Source organism: Leucopleurus acutus, assembly GCF_964270905.1.
Source record: "Leucopleurus acutus genome assembly, chromosome: 12".
In the NCBI taxonomy this organism is placed as follows: Eukaryota; Metazoa; Chordata; class Mammalia; order Artiodactyla; family Delphinidae; genus Leucopleurus; species Leucopleurus acutus.
In genome coordinates, this window is record NC_139154.1 from 74,752,085 (window position 1) to 74,772,273 (window position 20,189).

The 20,189-nt window shown below is 32.8% G+C and overlaps 1 protein-coding gene across 3 annotated transcripts in view; it reads right to left on the bottom strand.

The window, feature by feature from the left end:
* Positions 1-20,189, bottom strand: part of PPP4R3B (protein phosphatase 4 regulatory subunit 3B) — a 63,447-nt gene that overhangs the window by 15,915 nt on the left and 27,343 nt on the right. For all 3 annotated transcript variants that reach the window (XM_082852379.1, XM_082852378.1, XM_082852377.1), the window contains exons 6-12: positions 20,059-20,175; positions 18,452-18,568; positions 10,083-10,214; positions 8,904-9,006; positions 6,742-6,783; positions 4,711-4,869; positions 1,032-1,201 (exon numbers count right to left, since the gene is read on the bottom strand). In XM_082852379.1, the coding sequence (XP_082708505.1) occupies positions 1,032-1,201; positions 4,711-4,869; positions 6,742-6,783; positions 8,904-9,006; positions 10,083-10,214; positions 18,452-18,568; positions 20,059-20,175 (840 nt within the window). The remainder of the gene's footprint in view (positions 1-1,031; positions 1,202-4,710; positions 4,870-6,741; positions 6,784-8,903; positions 9,007-10,082; positions 10,215-18,451; positions 18,569-20,058; positions 20,176-20,189) is intronic.

The following is a 20,189-nucleotide window of genomic DNA, read 5'->3' on the forward strand; positions in this document are numbered from 1 at the left end:
ATCAATCACTCAAAATTATTTTCAGAAAAACAAATTCAATCATAGGAATAGGGATGGGGCTGTGAACCTTACAATTCATTTTATCCATATCTCAACAAAAATTTTAAAGGAAAAAAATATATAAAAGTTAATCTCTAATTCATAGAACAGTACACTGTGAACCTGGGTTCAGATTCTTGGTGAGCTAGTCAACCATGTTCCTTTTTTTCCAAGGCTAAAGACAGTACTTCTATCTTCATCCTTTTTGCAAACCATACTCTTGGCAAGCGACTACTCTAAGAAAAACAATCTAGTCAGCCAAATAATCTTTATGTGGGAATACTGTGTCATCAGTACAAATCTGATTTGTAAGAAGCAAAACTAGAGAATGAATTTCTAGCTTTGACTTTCTTTTTTCAAGTTTTTTCTAACCATGTGGCCATTTCCTCCAGTGGAATCATTTCAGTGTGTGGGATGGTAAATTTATCTTACCGGTTCTTCAGTTATTCATCTTATCCCTGGTATTCACACAGAGCTCTCTCCAGATGTTTTTATGACAAATCTTTTGTTGCCTGACTGAGACTCAAGGATGAGCTGCACCATATCTTCAAGCCCTGCCTGTGCTCCTAACCAAATGAATGCACCTGAATAGGTCAGCTAATCACTTTGGGTGTCTCAAGCCCTCGTCTATAAAATAAGGCAGCTGAAGTAGTTCACCTAACTTCTCAGATTCTTCAACTTAAAATTCCATGATAACATCCTACGTTTTATGCATTTTGTATCAATGTCTACCAAGGGAATTATTTTTCAATCTTTCTATTCATTTTTATCACTACCCTTACAAAAGATCACAGAGATCACATGAATGGCATGCTTGAGTGAAATGTCCAATATGCTAAATATCCTGAAGCATTTGGCAAAAAAATGGAACTGAGAAGAATAGAGCACAAATGCAGTTTTAAATACTATGCTGAATTTCACAATTTAAAATATTAACATCACTAAACATATAGTTATTTTAATTTACTAAGAATCTTTTAATATAAACTTACCACTCTTATAAATTCAAATAACTCAATAACAGCTGAATTCAACAGATTGTACCGAGTTCCATTATCCAGAAGAGCATTTATAACTGGCTCAAAAAGATTTCCCTTGGTGATGTAACGATTGTAAAATTCATCTTTAAGGCCAATTATCCGCCTCATAAAACGAAGAGCACCTAATTAAAAATAATACAGGGAATAAGCTGCCAATCTTACTGGTATTAATTATTATACAGGTATTTTTACATAAAGCAATGTATATGTTCTTCTAAAGTAAAAAGCAAAACTGCAATAAGAACAATTGGATTTTGCGAAAAACAGAATTAGGGAAAAACCAACTCAAAATTTGTACAACTTGGGGCGAGAGCTAACAAAAGCCCCAATAATTGGTAGGCAGACAGCTACAAGGCAGAGAGATTAAAAAATACACAAACCATACAACACAAATGCCGGCACTACTTAGAGCAGTGCTGGTGGATGTGGAGACAATGCAGTGAAGGCAGCTCAGAGTCAGTAGGGGCTGTCACTGAGAAGGGGACAGGAATGGTGCAACCTGCCAAGAGCCGAGACTGCCTTACCTCTCTGGGGAACAGGGCAAAGAGGGGAGTGGGGGGAGCTTTGGAGGTAGGTGCTTCTTTTAAGTTTTCTGGAAATACAGCCAAAGGGACTCCTGCTACCAGTAAACAGGAGCGCCAAAGGTTTTTCTACTTTTCCGATGAAAGCTATTCCAGTTCTCTTTGCCTTGGGAAAATCATCTGTGAACCAACACTACCTCCGGATTATAATAACATCACTCCCTTGTTTACCAATTGCTTGTGAGCTGTTTAACCTTTAGTAAACATGTACTGTGGCAAATCAGACTGTAACTGTAAAAGAATGTTAGAGTAACAAATAAGCAGTATAATTTGGCTTTTTACATTTTAAAATATTGAAAAGAAAATTTCCCTTTAACTAGTCTTTTCCCCAGCTAAACATATTTAGCAATATTATTGCTAAAACCTTTATGGAACACAAAATACTGTAATTTCAATCCCTTATATTTATGTTTTATCTTTTAACTTGTAACCTCTCTCCTGAGTAGTTTAATTTATTCTACAGATAACACTAGCCACATCTTTTAAAACACAAGGTTTCTGATTTTGTAAGTCACTCTCTCATTTTAACCCTCTGTTCACAGATCTAAGTTATTAAAAGAAGTTGTGTCTGTCCAAAGAGGTTCTAAATATTATCTGAAAATAAAACAGAAATAGGCCACATAAGGTATAAATGTATGATAACTGTAAGACTAAACAGGTGCGGACAGAACTGCTAGACTTAAAACATCACCTCTTTTTATGGCAGGATAAGAAATAGTTTTCCTAAGATTAAAAAGACTGAAGTATTGCCAAAGACCTGAGCAAACAGGCACTTTCATACACTGCCTGTGAATGAAGTAACATGCACACAAAACTATAGTTAAAACAGCATTGTTTATAATAATGGAAATCTTGAAGCAATATAAACATTTAAATACTGGAGATTTGTTCAGTTATATCCATTTAAATGTGACCATTCTGCAGTCATTTCAGAAAGGACTACTTATAGAAAGCCATATAGGAAAACCTAGCATGAGAACATCAACTGTTCCAAAATTAATATTAAAATTTAGTGTAAATCCAATCAGGATGAACTGGATAAAGTTGTATTTAAGTTACTGTGGAAGAACAAATGTCCAAGAACCAAGAAAATTATGAAAAGAAAACTGAGGAGGTACTTAGCAGATATTAAACTTTACAACAGAGATACTATAATGGCATAAGAATAAACTTTCCCATTCATTTTATCTAGTGAAATAAAAGGATAAATGGTTCAGAAATAAGACACAAGTATATATGGTAACTTACTGAATACCAAAAGTGATATTTTAATTCAGTAAGGAAAATATAGTTTATTTAATAAGGTGTTAGCACAATTGGCTATACATCCAGTAGAAAAGAAAGCTAGACTCTCACTTCAAACCATATGCAAAAACAAATTTCAGATGCATTACAAATATACAAAATAATAAAAAATATTAGAAGAAAATTGAGGAAAATATTTGTATAAATTTAGGACATAGGAGACTTTCCTAATAAGCAAGGCAGAAAACCCGAAAGCCATGAAAGAAAAATAAGACATATTTGTCATCATAAAGAATCTTATAGCAATTATATGCAAAACATGCCATAAATAAACGTAAAGACAAAAGACAAATGAAACTGGGACATTTTTTTCCCCAAAATGTGATAACTGCTAATATCTCTAACATACAAGAGCTCTAAGAAAAAGATAAAAGGCAATTCACAACAGACAAAATGCAAAAGCACTAAAATGTGAAAAGATGTTATCAAGGAAAATGTAAATTAAAACACAAACAGAATACATTTTCCATCATCAGCTGGATAACATATTAAAAAGCAGTAAGAATGAGTGCTATTCATTGAGTGTATTCTTCATGTCAAGTGCTTCAATCTTTTGGGAAAGTAATCTGGAAAGTAAATTAAAATTGAAAAAGGATATATTAAAATAAATAAACATTTTGCTCTGGCAATCCCAATATAGGGAATCTATCCTATGGAAATAAACAAGTAAAGGAAGATTTATGTATGGGTTGGCCAAAAAGTTCGTTCGGGTTTTATGGAAAAACCCGAATGAAATTTTTGGCCAACCCAATACCAGGCTATTTATTACAGTGCTATTTGGAATGGTAAAATACCAAAACAATCTTGTAATCCATGCAGTGGAGAATGGTAGAATAAGTTGCGAAAGAGCCACTCTATGAAATGTTACTCAGCTATGTTTAGGAAAAATATTAGTTCACACCATATCCAATGACCTAGCGTATTATTAAGGGGCTGAGATGTGTGTCAGCATGATCCTGTTTCTATAAAAATAAAACATGAAAACATATACATGTGTGAATGTTTATGTAAATTTGCACAGGTGTGGAAAAAGGAATGGAAAAGAAGTAGTGCAGGCAGTTAACAGTGGCTATTTTAAGGCCTTAAAAATAAAGGAAGTAGTAGGGAGATTAATCTTTTCTCTATACATTAAATTAAATGTTACATTTTAACTATGATTTTCATGCTCAGAAAAAACCCACAGGGCTCTTTTTATTTCTAGGGAGAAGGTTTCTTTACCTCTATCAGCAGGTGAAACTATGAGAGGAAAGTAAAGTTAGGGTTCACCAAAAATCAACATTTAAGCAAACATCAGCATTTAAGTTTGACTTTTATTGGTCCAAGTGGTCTACTGAAGAGACCGTGAGTTATTTTACATGTTCAAATAAATAACCTGAGTTATACAAATACATTTCAAGGCCCATATCTCAAAAATATAAAAAGAGTCACTACTAAATGACAGTTTGATGAAGCAGATGTAAAAGACAGCAGGAGTGGTTCTATTAGTGAAGTGTCATTGCACATGGTATTATATCACAACTGAATCTAAATGTGAGCAATATGTGGGTGGAGGAAGCACTGTGACCTACTCCTCTTGTCCTTTAAATAAAAGAAAACAAAAGATTAGTATTTCTCGCAATCATCTCTTTAATAGCATATGCACTTGCTAGAAAAAAATAATTCCACATGGGTAACTCAGGCTTTTCTATTAAAAATGCTGTTCCATAAAACATTTTGTAAGAATGTTCATTGAAACTGTTACTTACACAAGGCCAGGAAAGTGTGCTTTGAATTCATCAAGACCAAGACTCTTCTTAGCAAGTCCTTGTTCATAATATAGTTTTTTATGTGATATGTGTGATGTTCCACACAAAATGTGAGTAGCTCTAAAATTAAGGCAAGCAGCTGTGCTGTTTGATAATTATCTACAAAGAAAGTCATCACATGAAAATAAACGTTGCAATACATCTAAGCAAAGAGAATAAAGTGTACATCCTGTATTTCAGAGCAAAAGTAAAACTGTATTTTCTTCTCCTTTTTGTATCAATTAAAGAAGCTATAGATTTTTATTTTTTCATTAGGTAGACTCTCCAGAAGTATTAGTTTTACCTACTAAATAGATATTCTAAGGCTCTTATATAAAATATTTAATAATGTTAAATAAAAATGTACAAATATGATAATAAAGCCCTCACTGCATTGAGATTTTCTTGGTAATGTTTCCTTAATATGTGCTGTCATTAATATTAATGGATCTATAAAAGGGTCCACTGCACAGTAAAAGAGGAAATACCTTAAACTTTTTGACTGAAGTGGTGTAACACAAATTTCTCAAGAAAAATTAATATGCTTTCTTTAAAGACTTCTTTAAGGAAAGGACTTTTTTGGCTGTTTGAATATTAAGTGAAAAATATTACATCATGATTTTAAAACAGTAATCTTTTTAACATCAAATCATATCCATGAGAGGCCTACTGAAATATACCAGCTCTTTCTTCCTCAAGAGGCTTTGGTTTACACATTCATGGAGTGATTTAAAATTGCTTCTTGAACATCAAAATTGAATGTATAGGTAAATTACCCATACCTACTGTAAATATTTTAGGCAAGAAAATATTAAGCTGTGAAGAAATTATGGAATCACAGCCTTAGAGAATAGAAAAAATAACTGACGTCATCAAATCCAACTATTTTATTTTTCAAGAAGACTACACAAATAAATATTTTGTGGAACATCACATGATACTATCAGGAACAAATCAGCAATCTTTTTAATTACAGAATGACTAGCAAGTATACAAAATACAATTCTGGCATTTCAAAGACCTTTTCTACTTTAAATGTAAGTAAAGAGTTCTACTTCTTTCAGACCAATTTGTACAACAGCCATCACCTCAGCCAGTATCTGAACTAGTTCCTCACCATTAAAATAAATTCTCTAAATTTCTCAATTCCCAAATTTTATTTACAAAAGATCTTGTAACAGTGATCTGTAGTGTTAATTAAATGCCTTGTTTTCACTTTTCCAAATTAGGACATGAAATTACTCATCATATCTCTAATAATCCAATCTCTGAACTGCTTCCTAATTTGACACTGGCTTTCCTAGAGCTTTGATGAGCCTGGTAGAAAAGACAGGAGGCCAGGTAAACACGGCATTATTTTCCATACTAACAGGCCAATACCTGATACATATGTTCCAAGTAGAAGCAACCATGTTTATACTCAGATTCATGAACGATACCTACGCATAAGACTATTGATGAAGACTAGTTCCTAACTGATTGGCCTTAGTTTACTAGATTTACAAAATAAGAATGAACTAATCCTCAACTTTAAGACATCTCCTTAAAAAAAAAGTCAGAAAACAATCTCTAAATTTACAGAGAAAAACAAAAACAAAATTTCAACTGGGTTTTGCATCTTTTATATTGGAGAAAGTGGAATTTTTTTTTTTTTTTTCGATACGCGGGTCTCTCACCTCCGTGGCCTCTCCCACTGCGGAGCACAGGCTCCGGACGTGCAGGCCCAGCGGCCATGGCCCACAGGCCCAGCTGCTCCGCAGCATGCGGGATCCTCCCAGACCGGGGCACGAACCCACATCCCCTGCATCGGCAGGCAGACCCTCAACCACTGTGCCACCAGGGAAGCCTGGAATTTTTTTATTTAAAAAAAATCTAGTTTTGGATTTTTTGCATGAAAATATGTCTTTCCTAGTTTTGTATAAGTGCATTATATTCTGTATAGGAAAAAACTTACAGTTTGCATTAGTTCATAAAGTATGAATCTATACTTACCGGGACAAATCGTGCTGTTTTTGTTAGATCCAACTATATTATCTAATAAAAAAAATTAAAATCAGCGACTTCAGTAATAATATCTCACACTTCCCTAGCACTTTACAACATACAAAGCATATCTCTGATCATAACCTCATTTTACCTGCATAATAACTATTAAGAATTAGTAGTTTCAGTCAAATATTATACCTCTATCTGAAATCTTTTAGAGAACTGGGTGCAGATGAAGAATTATTAAAAGACAGTATCATAAGTATTCTGACAAAATAACACAGATTTTAACAATTAGTCACTTACGTTTTGAATTTTTAAAAAAATAAGTATAACATTATAATTAAGTTTCGATTCGTAGGCTCACATCTTAGAGCACATTTATGTTAGGAAACACAATAATGTATATCAGAGCATTGTAACAGGAAAAAGCTAGAAACAACTTAAATATACATTAGAAGCAGGATGGCTAAATTACAACATACTCATACAAAAGAATACCACGCAAGAGTTAAAAATAAACTCTAGGTATCAATATGGATAGATCTCAAAAAAAGCATTGGGTAAAAAGGAAAAAAATGCACAATAATGTGTACAATGTTAAGTCAATTCATATCAAGTTTGAAACTGTGAAAAATAATACCACATTATACATGTCACAATAATATAAACAAACATAGGGGTGATAAACTCCAAATTCAGCATTTCTTGAGGGGATGGGGTGGGGTAGAATGAAAATGCATAAGAAACTATCTGTAATTTATTTTCTTTTTAAAAAAACTGAAAAAAATATGACAAGTTAGTTTTGATAGAGCCAACAAAGTATGTATCTGTGATGCTATCATGTAAATATTTCTGTATGCTGGGAATGTTTTATTTTAAAATGAAAGTTAAAAATGCATTTGTTTTAATTTACATAAATGGAACCTTTCTGCAAAACGTTCTGTGACATGCTTTTTTTTACCCAATTCTTATTTTTGAGAACTAATCAGTCGACAGATCAAAATTCAATTATTTTAACTGCTAAACAGTATTCCATTATATGAATATACTACATTTTCTTCATTTCCTACAATGCACAATGCAACAACATCCTTGTATCTGTCATGTATATGCATAAATGTCCCCTAGGATATAAACTCAGAAATGGAATTGATAGTATTATGTAGGGTGTACAATTTTATTAGTTTAGTAAACATTCTCTTAACTGACTTCCTCTTAATTGACTTAATAGATTAGCCAACATTTTCTGAGAGTATGCCCCCCCACATATCTCATTTCATCAAGCTGAGTTGTATGCTTATCAAAGTCAGTCCTTTGTTTACACTAGTTATATTTGGTAATATGATTACACAATTTAAATACTGCAGACTGATGAAATGTCACAGAACTGTAATATCTATGGCTAAGTTGAATACAGGAGACTTCAATTTAAAAAATGATACCAACTTAGTCATACGAAACTATGAATACTTAAGTACTTAAAGGAAAGTACTTAAAACCATAGTAGAATTCTACACTCAGACTGCTTCAAAAATATGTTTAGGTTTTCTCTCCACTATAATAAACTGAGACCAGAAACTGTAGCCGATGAATTACGGGTGCAACTTATGTAATGCAATATGGAAATACAAAAAAAAAAAAAAAACCATACAAAAAAAAAAAGCCTTGACCCTATACAAACTATCAGTAAATGAGCAGCATTTAAAGTAAATGTTTATAAACAGTTTATTTTTAAAAATTATTCTCTGCTTTAACCAACTTTTTTGATTAACCTAATAACCTGATCCTTATGTTTTGCAATTAGAGAGTTTTTACTGTATTGCCAAATATGTCTCCAAAATGACGGTTACCTTGGATTTTGTAGGCAATATATTCTCTGCACTTACTCACTCTAACATTAACTCTAACAACTTTGGGTACAATCTCCTTCTTTTGGTAAGTGTTTACAGTTCTCTCCCTCAAGGTGTAATACTTTTTGCCACGTATTCTATATCATTCTCTACCACAGACACTCTGAAACAAGGGAAATCATCATTTTATATTGCAGTTTAAAATTTTCAGTAGTAATTTCCCTGTCATAAAAAGCACCAAGTAAAGTGTCTGTTAGCTATAATACTTATCTCACTCTTTTAAAACAGAAATCATCAGCAGGTAAGAGGCCTTACCCTTTTCACATTTGTCTTCTGAAGTATTGGTCAAAAGTGGTGCTGTGAGGACATGCATACAATGGTTGTAGAAGAAATTTAGAAATTCACTTTTTTCAGTTTTCTGAAACATACAAAAAAAATACTTTATTATCTTTATAATTAATAAAACATCTTCAAGGATTAACAGTGCACAGAGATACTTTTAAGATACTGTGAAAGAATCGAAAAAAACTTGTTATATTCATCTTAACCTTATTTCTGCAGAACTGAATAGTCAGATCTATTTCATATTATATGTTAAATAAAAATGAATGTAAGAAAAAGATCAGATAGCATTATAAAAAGTTTTTCCAGGGAAAATTATCTAAAACAATTTTTTTTCAAATATGCATGTGATCTGAAATGCAATGAAAAATCTATCAATGTGAGAGCAACTTAACCGTTTAAAATTTGAAACCCCAGATTTCACAATGTATTCAAATTTTAAAAAACACCAAGTTGATTTATCAAGCCACTAGAAATGTTACAGATTTTAGATTTTTTTTTTAATTTTAAGACTTTATGACTTGGAAATTTGGAAAATAATTCCTTTCGGGTTTTTGGCCATTATTTTTTATATAACTGGTTCTATAAACTTGTAATGATTTAAAAATAATATACATTTTCTCAAAATTTGAGTGAAGTCTATAAAGGAGAAATATCCCAGCATTTTGAGATAACCACTATTAATATTTTGCAATACTTCCTTAAGCCCTTTTTTGTGCTGACTCCTTTCACCACGCAGTTAAGATCATTTGGTACATATTGTTTTCTTTTTTATTGTGATAAAAAACATATAACATAAAATTTACCATCTTGACCATTTTTATAGTTCAGTAGTGTTAATTATATTCATATTTCTTTGTTTTAATTCTTAAGATGTTAACATACAGAGGTCAAGGATCATAAATAGAAGTGCTAACATTTTACCAAGATTTTAGCAGATTACAATCTTGTAGTTTGCTGCAAAAACAACTGCTAGAGGAACAGTACTGCTACTTGAATTCTGAGTGTACAAATGCTTGAATATTTGTTTTTCAAAATTGTACAAATTTACAAAATTTTGATTTTTACATATATTTATACATAACTTATTGTATATAAAATCATTTAAAACTGACTAGACCAAAACGTTTCTATCGCAGAGTAATTTCTTACATTAGTTGTAGCCAGCATGTTCTCTGGATCAATTAGAGTACGAAGAAGTCCCATTAACTGAACAGCACCTCCTAGCTCAGGATCAGTATCACAGATCATTTGTTCAATTACTACATTAATGAGAAGGATATCCTGAAAGAAAATGTGTTTCTGTGAGACCTGGTTTGGATATAAGACAAACGTACCAGCTGAAAGAACAAAATCGGAATCATACAGAAAAAAAAAACAAAAACAAAGAATGGATGAACTTATTTAAACCTTTTTTCCCCAATGTTTTCAAAGTTCTATAAACACACCAGAGCATAAAGAAGCCCACTCAAAACCAAAACAACACAATGCAAAAATCAGAGCACATGACAGCTTACAATATCATCAACACAGGCAATGGAAAACAAAATCATTTACCAGAAATTCTTGTTCACTGGAGGTTCTAACATATTTTCAGTCTAGGTTTTAGCTTCAGGCATGATTTTAGAAGTTGACTAAACCCAAGATTACACACATCAAGTGACCCCAGAACACAGATTAGTATGTCAGCTTCTAACAAGAAAATCCTTTCTGACAAAAATATGAGAAAAAATAACCCAGTACACAGCTCTCCACAAGAGGTAAAAGGGTACACACTGTGTTATATAATGATCTAAAGCAGCCAAATAGACTTATTATTACATTAGTAACATGTTCTTGGGTCTTAATATAAAGAGCTACAAAGCAGCTTTGCAGATACAAAATTTATTTGCTTTCTGCCTATATTTTAAAAGTAGACACCTTAAGCATTAAAATAGGATAAAAAGTGATGGTTCAGGTCAAAGGAAAAAGTTTTGACATCAACTCAGAGGATTTGAGAACAGGTTTATTATTGGGGGAAGAAAGGTAGTAACTGAAGGAGATGAAATAAAAGAACTGCATGGAATGAAGATAAATTTGTTGAATTGGGAAGAATTCTGTAAAATAATAAAAAGAAAAGTTCCAGTATAAAGCACATTTTGTAATTATTTTGCTTTTCTAGTCCCTCCCAAATTTAACATACTGTGTTATGCTAAAATATTTCCCTGTGAAATTGTAATATTAAATGCAATGAAGAACCATCAAAAACCATGTCATAGCAACTTAACTGCTTAAAATTAGAATCTTACCCTCTACCATGTCTCAAAATTTGAACACCAATGAATAATTCTATCATGGCATCAGAAACAATGAAATTTCTTCAAAGAGAAATTATGAAATATAATTCACAGAGCTACATTAATAGACTCAAGCCTTATTTCAGTTAGAGGAGAAAGAGCAAATTCCACCTTAATCCGCTCCTGTTTCTTATTCTGGTATGTTCAGCAAAGTATATCACATATAAAATGTTAAGATATTACAAAAGGTATCAGCTAGTGAGCTTTCTTCAGAACAATGATATGGTATTTACTTACTTTAAAATTCATACCAGTGTGTACAACTTGGATTCTACCAGTTAATTAGGGGCTCAGATAATTTGCTCAATTATATATAAGCAATTACATAAGTTCATTCCTCCTCTTACATAATAAGTTCATTCATCTAAAACTAGGCCAAAAATATATATATAAATGATGAATTTAAGTTACATCTAAATGAAAACACAGTTGCAAGAAAGACTTCTTAAGGTATAGCTCATACACTAAAATAATATTTCAATATATATACTTTAAAAGCTTTTTACCCTTCTCTCTCAAATGTAGTTTCTTACAAATCCTGCCTCATAAGTACCAATACCAAATTCTGCTGGTCTACACGCAAAGATAAAAGGGAAATGACCTGTGCTGACTGAGAGTCCCATAATCTGGTGACTTGTGGAAGTGAAAAAAGCCAATTTATATATTTCATAGTGAAATAGACTGCTACAGAGAACTACAGCCTTTTCAGGAGATCAAAACTGCCTTTCTCAAAGACGTGTAAAACTTCCTTGACAGACAAAGGTATATGCACCATTGAATACTATTCTGTAGAACTTTTTAGGGTACCCGAGCTTGAGAAAGCAAGGGCACAGAGGTCAGTAGGTAAACGGGAACCTTCGGGTTTAAAAATTATGCTTAGATAAGATGTCTAGAATACACAAGAAAATAATTTGGAAGCCTACTAAACAGTAGAGGAAGCTTAACTGTAAAGTAAGCTTTTGCAACAGTCTATGACTGTTTGATCTCTAAGACCACCACTGGGTCAGAAAACTCACACTGACAGAAAATAGGCTACAATACAAAATAGAGCCCTGGAGGAAAGGCATCTTCCATTGCCTAGCTCAGATGCAGCCACAGCTGAAAATGTCCTAAGGGAAGGAACCTAAGCTTTGGAAGAAAATGGGCAAGGAAAATTCTTTAGAGAACAGAACCAGGGACAGCTGGTATGGTTAATCAAGAACCTCTAAGGACAATGAGTCTAAGCTACTGATATTCAACAAATATTTGACAGACCAGTGCATCATAGCTGTGAATGAATGACTGCTGTATGTATGTTCTCCCTTTTTCCAAACAAAAGTAGTTTAATTGTGATGTTGGGGCAGATAAATTATCTTTTTGTTTAAAGGTCCCTGAAACATAAGGAGCCTTATCTGGACCTGAAGAGGACTGCACAACACCCAAATATTCTGGACGTGAAGTCTCCAGACTGGATACAGAAGTCTCCCTTGAGGAAAGGGTGAGTGATGAAAGAAAAGTGTATATGGACGTTAGGTAGTTACAGAGATGGGCTGTGGCTGATACTACTTAGATGCCAACTTAGTCTCTATTCTCTTTGTTCTGCTAACAGAGCCCAAGCTTTGTTCAGAGAGGCAATGTACTCAGCTAAAACGCTGTATTTCTCAGTTTCCATTGCAGCTAAGGGTGATGCACTTCTGGCCAAAGAAATACAAGCAAAAATTGCTAAATGGAACCTCTAAGAAAGAGCTTTAAAATGAAACAGAAAAGCTCTCTAGCTCTCTCCATTTTGCCCTCTGCCCCCTTTCTTATCCCTGCTTGGAGGTGGAATAGCAATCTTGCAACCTCAAAGTAACAGACATTAAAACCAGAAGCTCAGGATGACTGACTCATAAGATGAGTCTTCAGGCATCATAGAGCTGTTCCTTGACTAATTGTGACATGAATAAAACAAAATTTTTATTAGGTAAAACTATTATAGGCTGGTTTTTCTTTCTTTTTTTAGGATTAAAACAATTACAATTAACATACTATCTACCCTCTTAGCAAATATTTAAGTATACAATATTAATTATAGGTAATATGCCATACAGTAGATCTCTAGGACTTGTTCATCATGTAAAAGTGAAACTGTATCTTTTGACTAATACCTCCCTGTTTCCTCTACTCCCCATCTCCTGGCAAGCACCATTATACTCTCTGCTTCTATGAGTCTATTTTATATTCCTCATATAAATAGTATCATATACTATTGTGTCCTTCTGTGTCTGGCTTATTTCACTTAGCATATTGTCCCCCAGGTTCATCCAAGTTGTCAAAAGTGGCCAGGTTTCCTTCTTTTATTAAGGTTGAATAAAATTCCACTGTATGTGCATGACAAATTTTCTTTATCCATTCATCTGCAGATGAACACTTCAGTTGCATCCATGTCTTGGCTACTATGAATAATGCTGCAGTGAACATAAAAGTGCAGCTATCTCTTCAAGATCTGATTTAAATTTCTTTGGATTTATATCCTTAGTGGGGCTACTGAATCATATGGTAGTTCTCTATTAATTTTTGAGGAGCTTCCACACTGTTTTCCATAGTAGCTGCACCAAGGTACAGGCCCACAACAGTACACAAGGGCTCTCTTTTCTCCACATCCTTAACAAGACTTGTTACCTTTTGATTTTTTGATAAGAGCCATCCTAATAGGTGTGAGGCGATACTTCATTGTGATTTTGATGCGCATTTCCCGGATGATTAGTGATGATGATCACTTTACATGCACCTGTTGGCTATTTTTATGTCTCTGAAGAAATGTCTATTCAGTTCCTTTGCCCATTTTTAAATTGGGTTGTTTTTTTTTTTTGCTATTGAGTTGCAGGAGGTCCTTACATGTTTTGGATATTAATCTCTCATCAGCAATTGTGTACAACTCTACACTTTTATTCCCCAACCCATATACTATGTTACTGGTATCAGAATTTCTTTTTATATTGTATCTCTATTAACAAATTTCTGTAGTTGTAGTTATTCATAATATCTTGTCTTTACCTTTTATACTGCATTAAAAGTGATTTACATACCACCATTAGATTATTCCATTGGTCTATATTTGCCTATATATTTACCTTCACAGTGAGATTTACACTTTCATATGCTTTAATTTTGTTGTTCAGTGTTCTTTCATTTCAACTTGAAGAGCTCCCTTTAGCATCTCTTAAAACGCAGATCTAGTTTTGACGAACTCCTTCTTCAGTTTTTGTCTGAGAAAGTCTTTTTCCTTAATTTCTTTCTTTTTTTCTTTTTCTTTTTCTTTTTTTTTTTGCGGTACGCGGGCCTCTCACTGTTGTGGCCTCTCCCGTTGCAGAGCACAGGCTCCGGACGCACAGGCTCAGTGGCCATGGCTCACGGGCCCAGCCGCTCCGCGGCATGTGGGATCTTCCCGGACCGGGGCACGAAGCCGTGTCTCCTGCATCGGCAGGCAGACTCTCAACCACTGTGCCACCAGGGAAGCCCCCCATGGTCTCTTTAACTTCTCTTTACACCACCATAGTAGCTTTGCAATTAAAACCTTCAATTTAGAACCAGTTTCTAAATACTTGCAATATTCTGGGGTCTAAGTCAGGGGTCATTAAACTACAAAACTACCTGGCTGGTTGTTCACTTTGTAAATAGTTTTACAGTAAAACATTTACTGGAACACAGCCACACCTATTCATTTTCAAACTGTCTACAGACAGTTCATACTAAAGTGGCAGAGTTATGACAGAGACCAGAAGGCCTACCAAGTCTTATTTACCTTTTGGTCCTTTAAGAAAAGTTTGCCATCCTTCATCTAAATAGCAACATTTAAGTGAGTTTAACCACAGTTTCTGGGAGATAGTTCAAAGTTTTAGTTGTTTCTAAATCAAGTTTTAGAGAAATGATACTCCTGTTGGTTTCATCACACTCCAGCCTCATGCTATTCTTAGAAACACATACTTTTGTTTTTAAAGTACATTTAAGTGGGTGTAAGAATTTTTCAATATTGCCAAAAATACTGAAAATATATAATTAGTAACGGAGGGAAAGTTTTGAGTATCTACACATGGAATTTAGAGATTATCCCAATTATCAGGTGACATCTCTATTTTCTGATTGGGAAACATAAAGAACATACTTTATTTCATTGCTTCTAAGACAGATTTCTTAACATTTTAACTTCTTGATGTTGAGATATATTTTATAACCTATGGCATTACACACTCACTGTTAGCCAAGTGGCAATCATGACAAAGTAACATGAAAAATTTGTACTGACACTTTCTGGTAAGATCAAGAAAACATCAGAATCTGTGTAACTTAGATTCCATGTATATAGTAAATAAGAGGAGAAAGAAAGAATGGCAAGAGCAGGAAGAATATTCTGAGGTAACAGGATAAAAATAACTGATGTATGTTGTGGAAACACTACCAGTTTTTAAAAAACTATCTAAATGTAAGAATCATAAAAAAAGCTCATGCATATGAAATTTGCTCTTGCAGCTACTTGAATGAAGGTTACAAGTATTACAGAACCAATACTTCTTTCAATCCATTCTGATGTGTTCAGAGAAAGCAACAACTGTTCTTCAAATTCTACAGAAGAACTTAATCTAACTTCTTTAGTCTGTGAAATGGCAAAACACCTTGGACAAAGAAAACGTAAGCTCATTTTTTAAAGTTGGGGGAATTTCTTGGTATGATGTTGAAAGAAATGTTACCTCTGTACTATTCCTGACACAAAGAAATAACCTGAATTGAATCATGAGGAAACATCAGACAAATCCAAATTTTCACATACTACAACAGAAAGTTTTCATTTTTGTCTTGGGTAACAAGGGGATTACGGAGACAACGGATAAAATCTGAATTAGGACTGTAGTTAGATAACAGTATTGTAAAAATGTTATTTAATTTCCTGACTTTCCTGACTTGATAATTGTACAGTGGTAATGTAGAGTTTTAGTAGATAGACACAGAAGCAAATAGGGGTAAAGGAGCACTGTGACATCATTTCCATACCTTTTTCTTCAATGATTCAGAAAAAATTAATTATATATTTATGTATGCAAATATGTATATACAAATACAAGCAAAGAAAGACAATGATAAAGCAAATAAGAAATAAAGTATTAACAATTGGGAAATCTGAGTAAAGTGTATATGGGAGTTCTTTGTACTATTACTGTAATTTTTCTGTAAATTTAAAATTACTTCAAAATAAAAAGTTAAAAATTGACACAATTTTAAGAAATAAAGTGTGATATGTTCAATACAAAATACTGAACAGTCAACCCATAGAGATTAGCTTATGTATTTATTTTAAATTTCTTTTTATGGTAAAGTTTGCTTTTCAGAATTAATTTGAAGCAAATTCCATGTATACAATTCTAGAAATAATTCAGTAAAAAATAAAATAACCCTAAGGCTAATATCATATCTATAGAAATTAACATATGAATTTATTCCTAAGTGAGAAATACACTGAAAATACCTGCCAAAATAAGCAGTTCAGCAGTAGCTGTATTACTTATCCCGTCAGATTCTAAAAGAAGTTTTACTGAATGTTTCAAAGGTCATTAGCATAAAAATGTTTGAAATCTGTCGCACAGCAATTATTGCTAAATCTATCCTTCCAGCTTGGATAGAAATAATGACTATAGTAAAAAAAAAAGTTAATATTGCTATTTCCTTGTGTCTCAACACATATTTTAATACTGTAATCCATGTTCCTAAAGCCAAATCTGCTCCCACAGTACCAGAAAGAAAAGTTTGAATGCTGTGCATTTATTTTAAGACAGCATCAAAATATCAACTGCCCGCTGAATACACAGGTAAGTTATTTCTTCTTTCCTTTAAACATTACTACCAACTCAGTATAGTAGAATTCAGCATGTAGAATCCTTAATTTTGGAAATTAAGAAAAAAGTAATTTATCTTCATTTGTGGGCTAACAATTATTTTGAGGCAACAAAAATTTTTAATTAGAAAATTGTTAGACCTCAGAAAATCAGGGAAATGAAAGACCTTGAAGACTGTGACTACAAGAAAAAGGGAAATTAAATAGGGACTTTTCATTGTTAACGATCAGTAACTGCTTCCCCATGTCTCATGCATCAACTAAATGGAAACAAGAAAATCTTTCTAATGAAAACAGAAATAAAAGCTGTAAAAGTTAAGAATTCTAAGATAGTAAATTATTATTCTCATAGTCTGAGAGATTTTATGTTGAATGCTCTTAATCCCACACATCACTAAGGATGAAGCAATAGAAGTGTTAATTTCAAAGTTATCTTTTGTAAAGGATGGCACTAAGATAAGAATGTCAACAGTGAGATTATAAACTGATTAATAAGCTAGGTATTTATTTCTTTAAAGTCAGATTTAGCATCATTTGGGTTTTTTAAACTTTAAAATATACTTAACACAAAATATTTCTTCTATTTCTTTTCTACTGCCTAAATAATAGCGTTAGCCCAAACCAATTCTAAAATAAAATTGCTTTAAAAAAAAAAAACCTGGAAATATCTAACAGATAGAATGTAAAAATCTAAGTGGACATTAATAAAAAACAAAACATATAAAACAACTATAGTTTAATTCAATAGTAACAAAACCATAAAAGAATCAAATAACATTGGGAATCTAAACCTTCTTTAAGAAGGGACGTAGTTGTATTTCAGTTATTTTCTACTTAACACTAACATATATTTAATATAAGAAAGGGTACTTCAATTACAGCTATATGTTCATTTTGTCTTTAAATAGAGATTAAGGGGAAAGTTTAAATATTTTTGTAGTGGGAAAACACAACATTGGTTTCATTATTAAATATTCATCCCCACTAAAAAAAAGACACAATGAACCAGTAAAAGCACTTCTTAGTTATACTAGATAAGTGCCTGACCTAAGGGTTCAGAATTACATTTCATTAGTACTTGAAACTTTTTTTAAAACCAAGAATTAAGAATTTGATTCGTTAAATCTCTTTATCTCAGTAATAGTTTGAACGCATTTTTTTTGTTTTTACAATAAATAAATCAACTGCCACATATTCTGGCCTTGTCAAAGTCACAACTGATCAGAAATCTATTATTATTCTTCATAAACAGTTAAAATTATGGTTATGACTTTTCTTTCAACAGTTTGCAAACACTATTTTACAGGTAACTCATATAGAACCAGAGCATTATCACTTACGTCATCACTCTGCTGGGCTTCCTGCATTACAAATTCTCGGACCATGGAAGGACTAAACTCTACTAGATAAGAAAATATATCTGTAGCAGCTGATCTGACTTGCAAATCATCCATGCCCTGATAAAAGGAAAATCAGGTTACTTAGAGACTGTGAACAAAAGTTATGCCTGCGTTCCCCCTTTTTCTCCCAAATCTATGCCAAACAAATTTTTGGATTTAGACATGGTACTGGAATCAAAACATATAATCTCTCCCATCCTTTTCTTTTACAAATATTAAAAACTTTAGGCAGCTCAATGATTAGTTTCTGCCAGTTTTTGTCTTTACCACCACAAAAATAAATATTCAGAGAATTTAAATATAAGAATCAGCACAGGATTATAAAGCACTGCTTTACAAATGCTGCAAAAAAATTTGGGGGGTGGGAGGGAGGATTCTTGATTTAAATATATGCAAAAATATGAATGAGGTCTCCTAGTTAAGGCTTTAAAACTTTCCAGAAGCTGTCTTTGGTCCTGTTTGCCAGTTAGGCCTTAGTAACTGATTCTCCCTTTTATGACTCTCCTAATAGAGGATGATTTTGAAAACAATCTGGGTATTTTCACTCTTTTCCGTAACTTAGTTTTCTAAGGTAGTGATTTTGAATGCTTTTTCCCTATCAGTACATGAAGGATACATGATTCAAAGATAAAAATCTCCAGGTGATTCTGAAAACATTCCCTAACTTAGCAGTTCTCAAAGTGTGGCCCAGGGAACCCTGGAGAGGGGTCTCACACACTGAAAAGTGGGGTTATAACATCCTTTTCAAAATTGCATGAGATTAAAACTATTTTCATAATATTATTTATTATGAAAATAAATATTAAGGCATTACTGGCCTTTTCCACTCCCAGTCTACCACAAGTATAGTGGGGTTTTCCAGAGGCTACAAGATGTAATATCGTTAACAGATTAAATGCAGACGCTGCTATGAGAACCTAGCTATCTTTTATTACGCCAGGCATCAAAGGGATTGGCAAAAAATGTGAAACAATGCCACTTGTCTCACTAAAATTTTTTTGTTTTGGAAAAGTTATTTTTTCATGAAAGTTATATTAGTTATCTTAACATATAATGGGTTATTATCATTTTAAAATGAATTAATAAGTACTTAAAATTTTCTCAGTTTTAATTTTTCATACAATAAATGCCAGTGGATAAAGCTCATATAAACAAAAGTAGGAGAGAGAACCACTCCCTTAACCCCATATTGTAGCACGAGCCCCCTTGGTCCAGTCTGCCCTTCTCCCATTCACTGGTCTAAAAAGGAAAGGTATTTTATTAGTTTCTATGAAACATACTTAATTTTGTTATAGAAGAGATAACAGTCTCGTAAAACCATGTGGGATTTTTATTTACTTGAAGCCATATTATATGAATCATATGTTAATATTACAAATTTAAGTTAATAAAAATCTGAAGAGGTTTTATGACTCACTACCAAATGAATCATAATCTAAAATTACAAAATTCAATATGCATTACTATAAAAAATTATTTCCCATCCACAATATAAATCTATTACAAATTCACAATTTCAAAAACATGAAAAGAAGCTATATAATTACCATTACAATTTCAAGAGCAGGAAGAATCCCCAACTTTGCCAAAGTTTTGAAAAATGCATCCCTGTTTTGAGGTTGTAATGTCTGAGAAAATGCACAAAATTCCTTGAAAAAATTAACCTGTAATGTTAGAA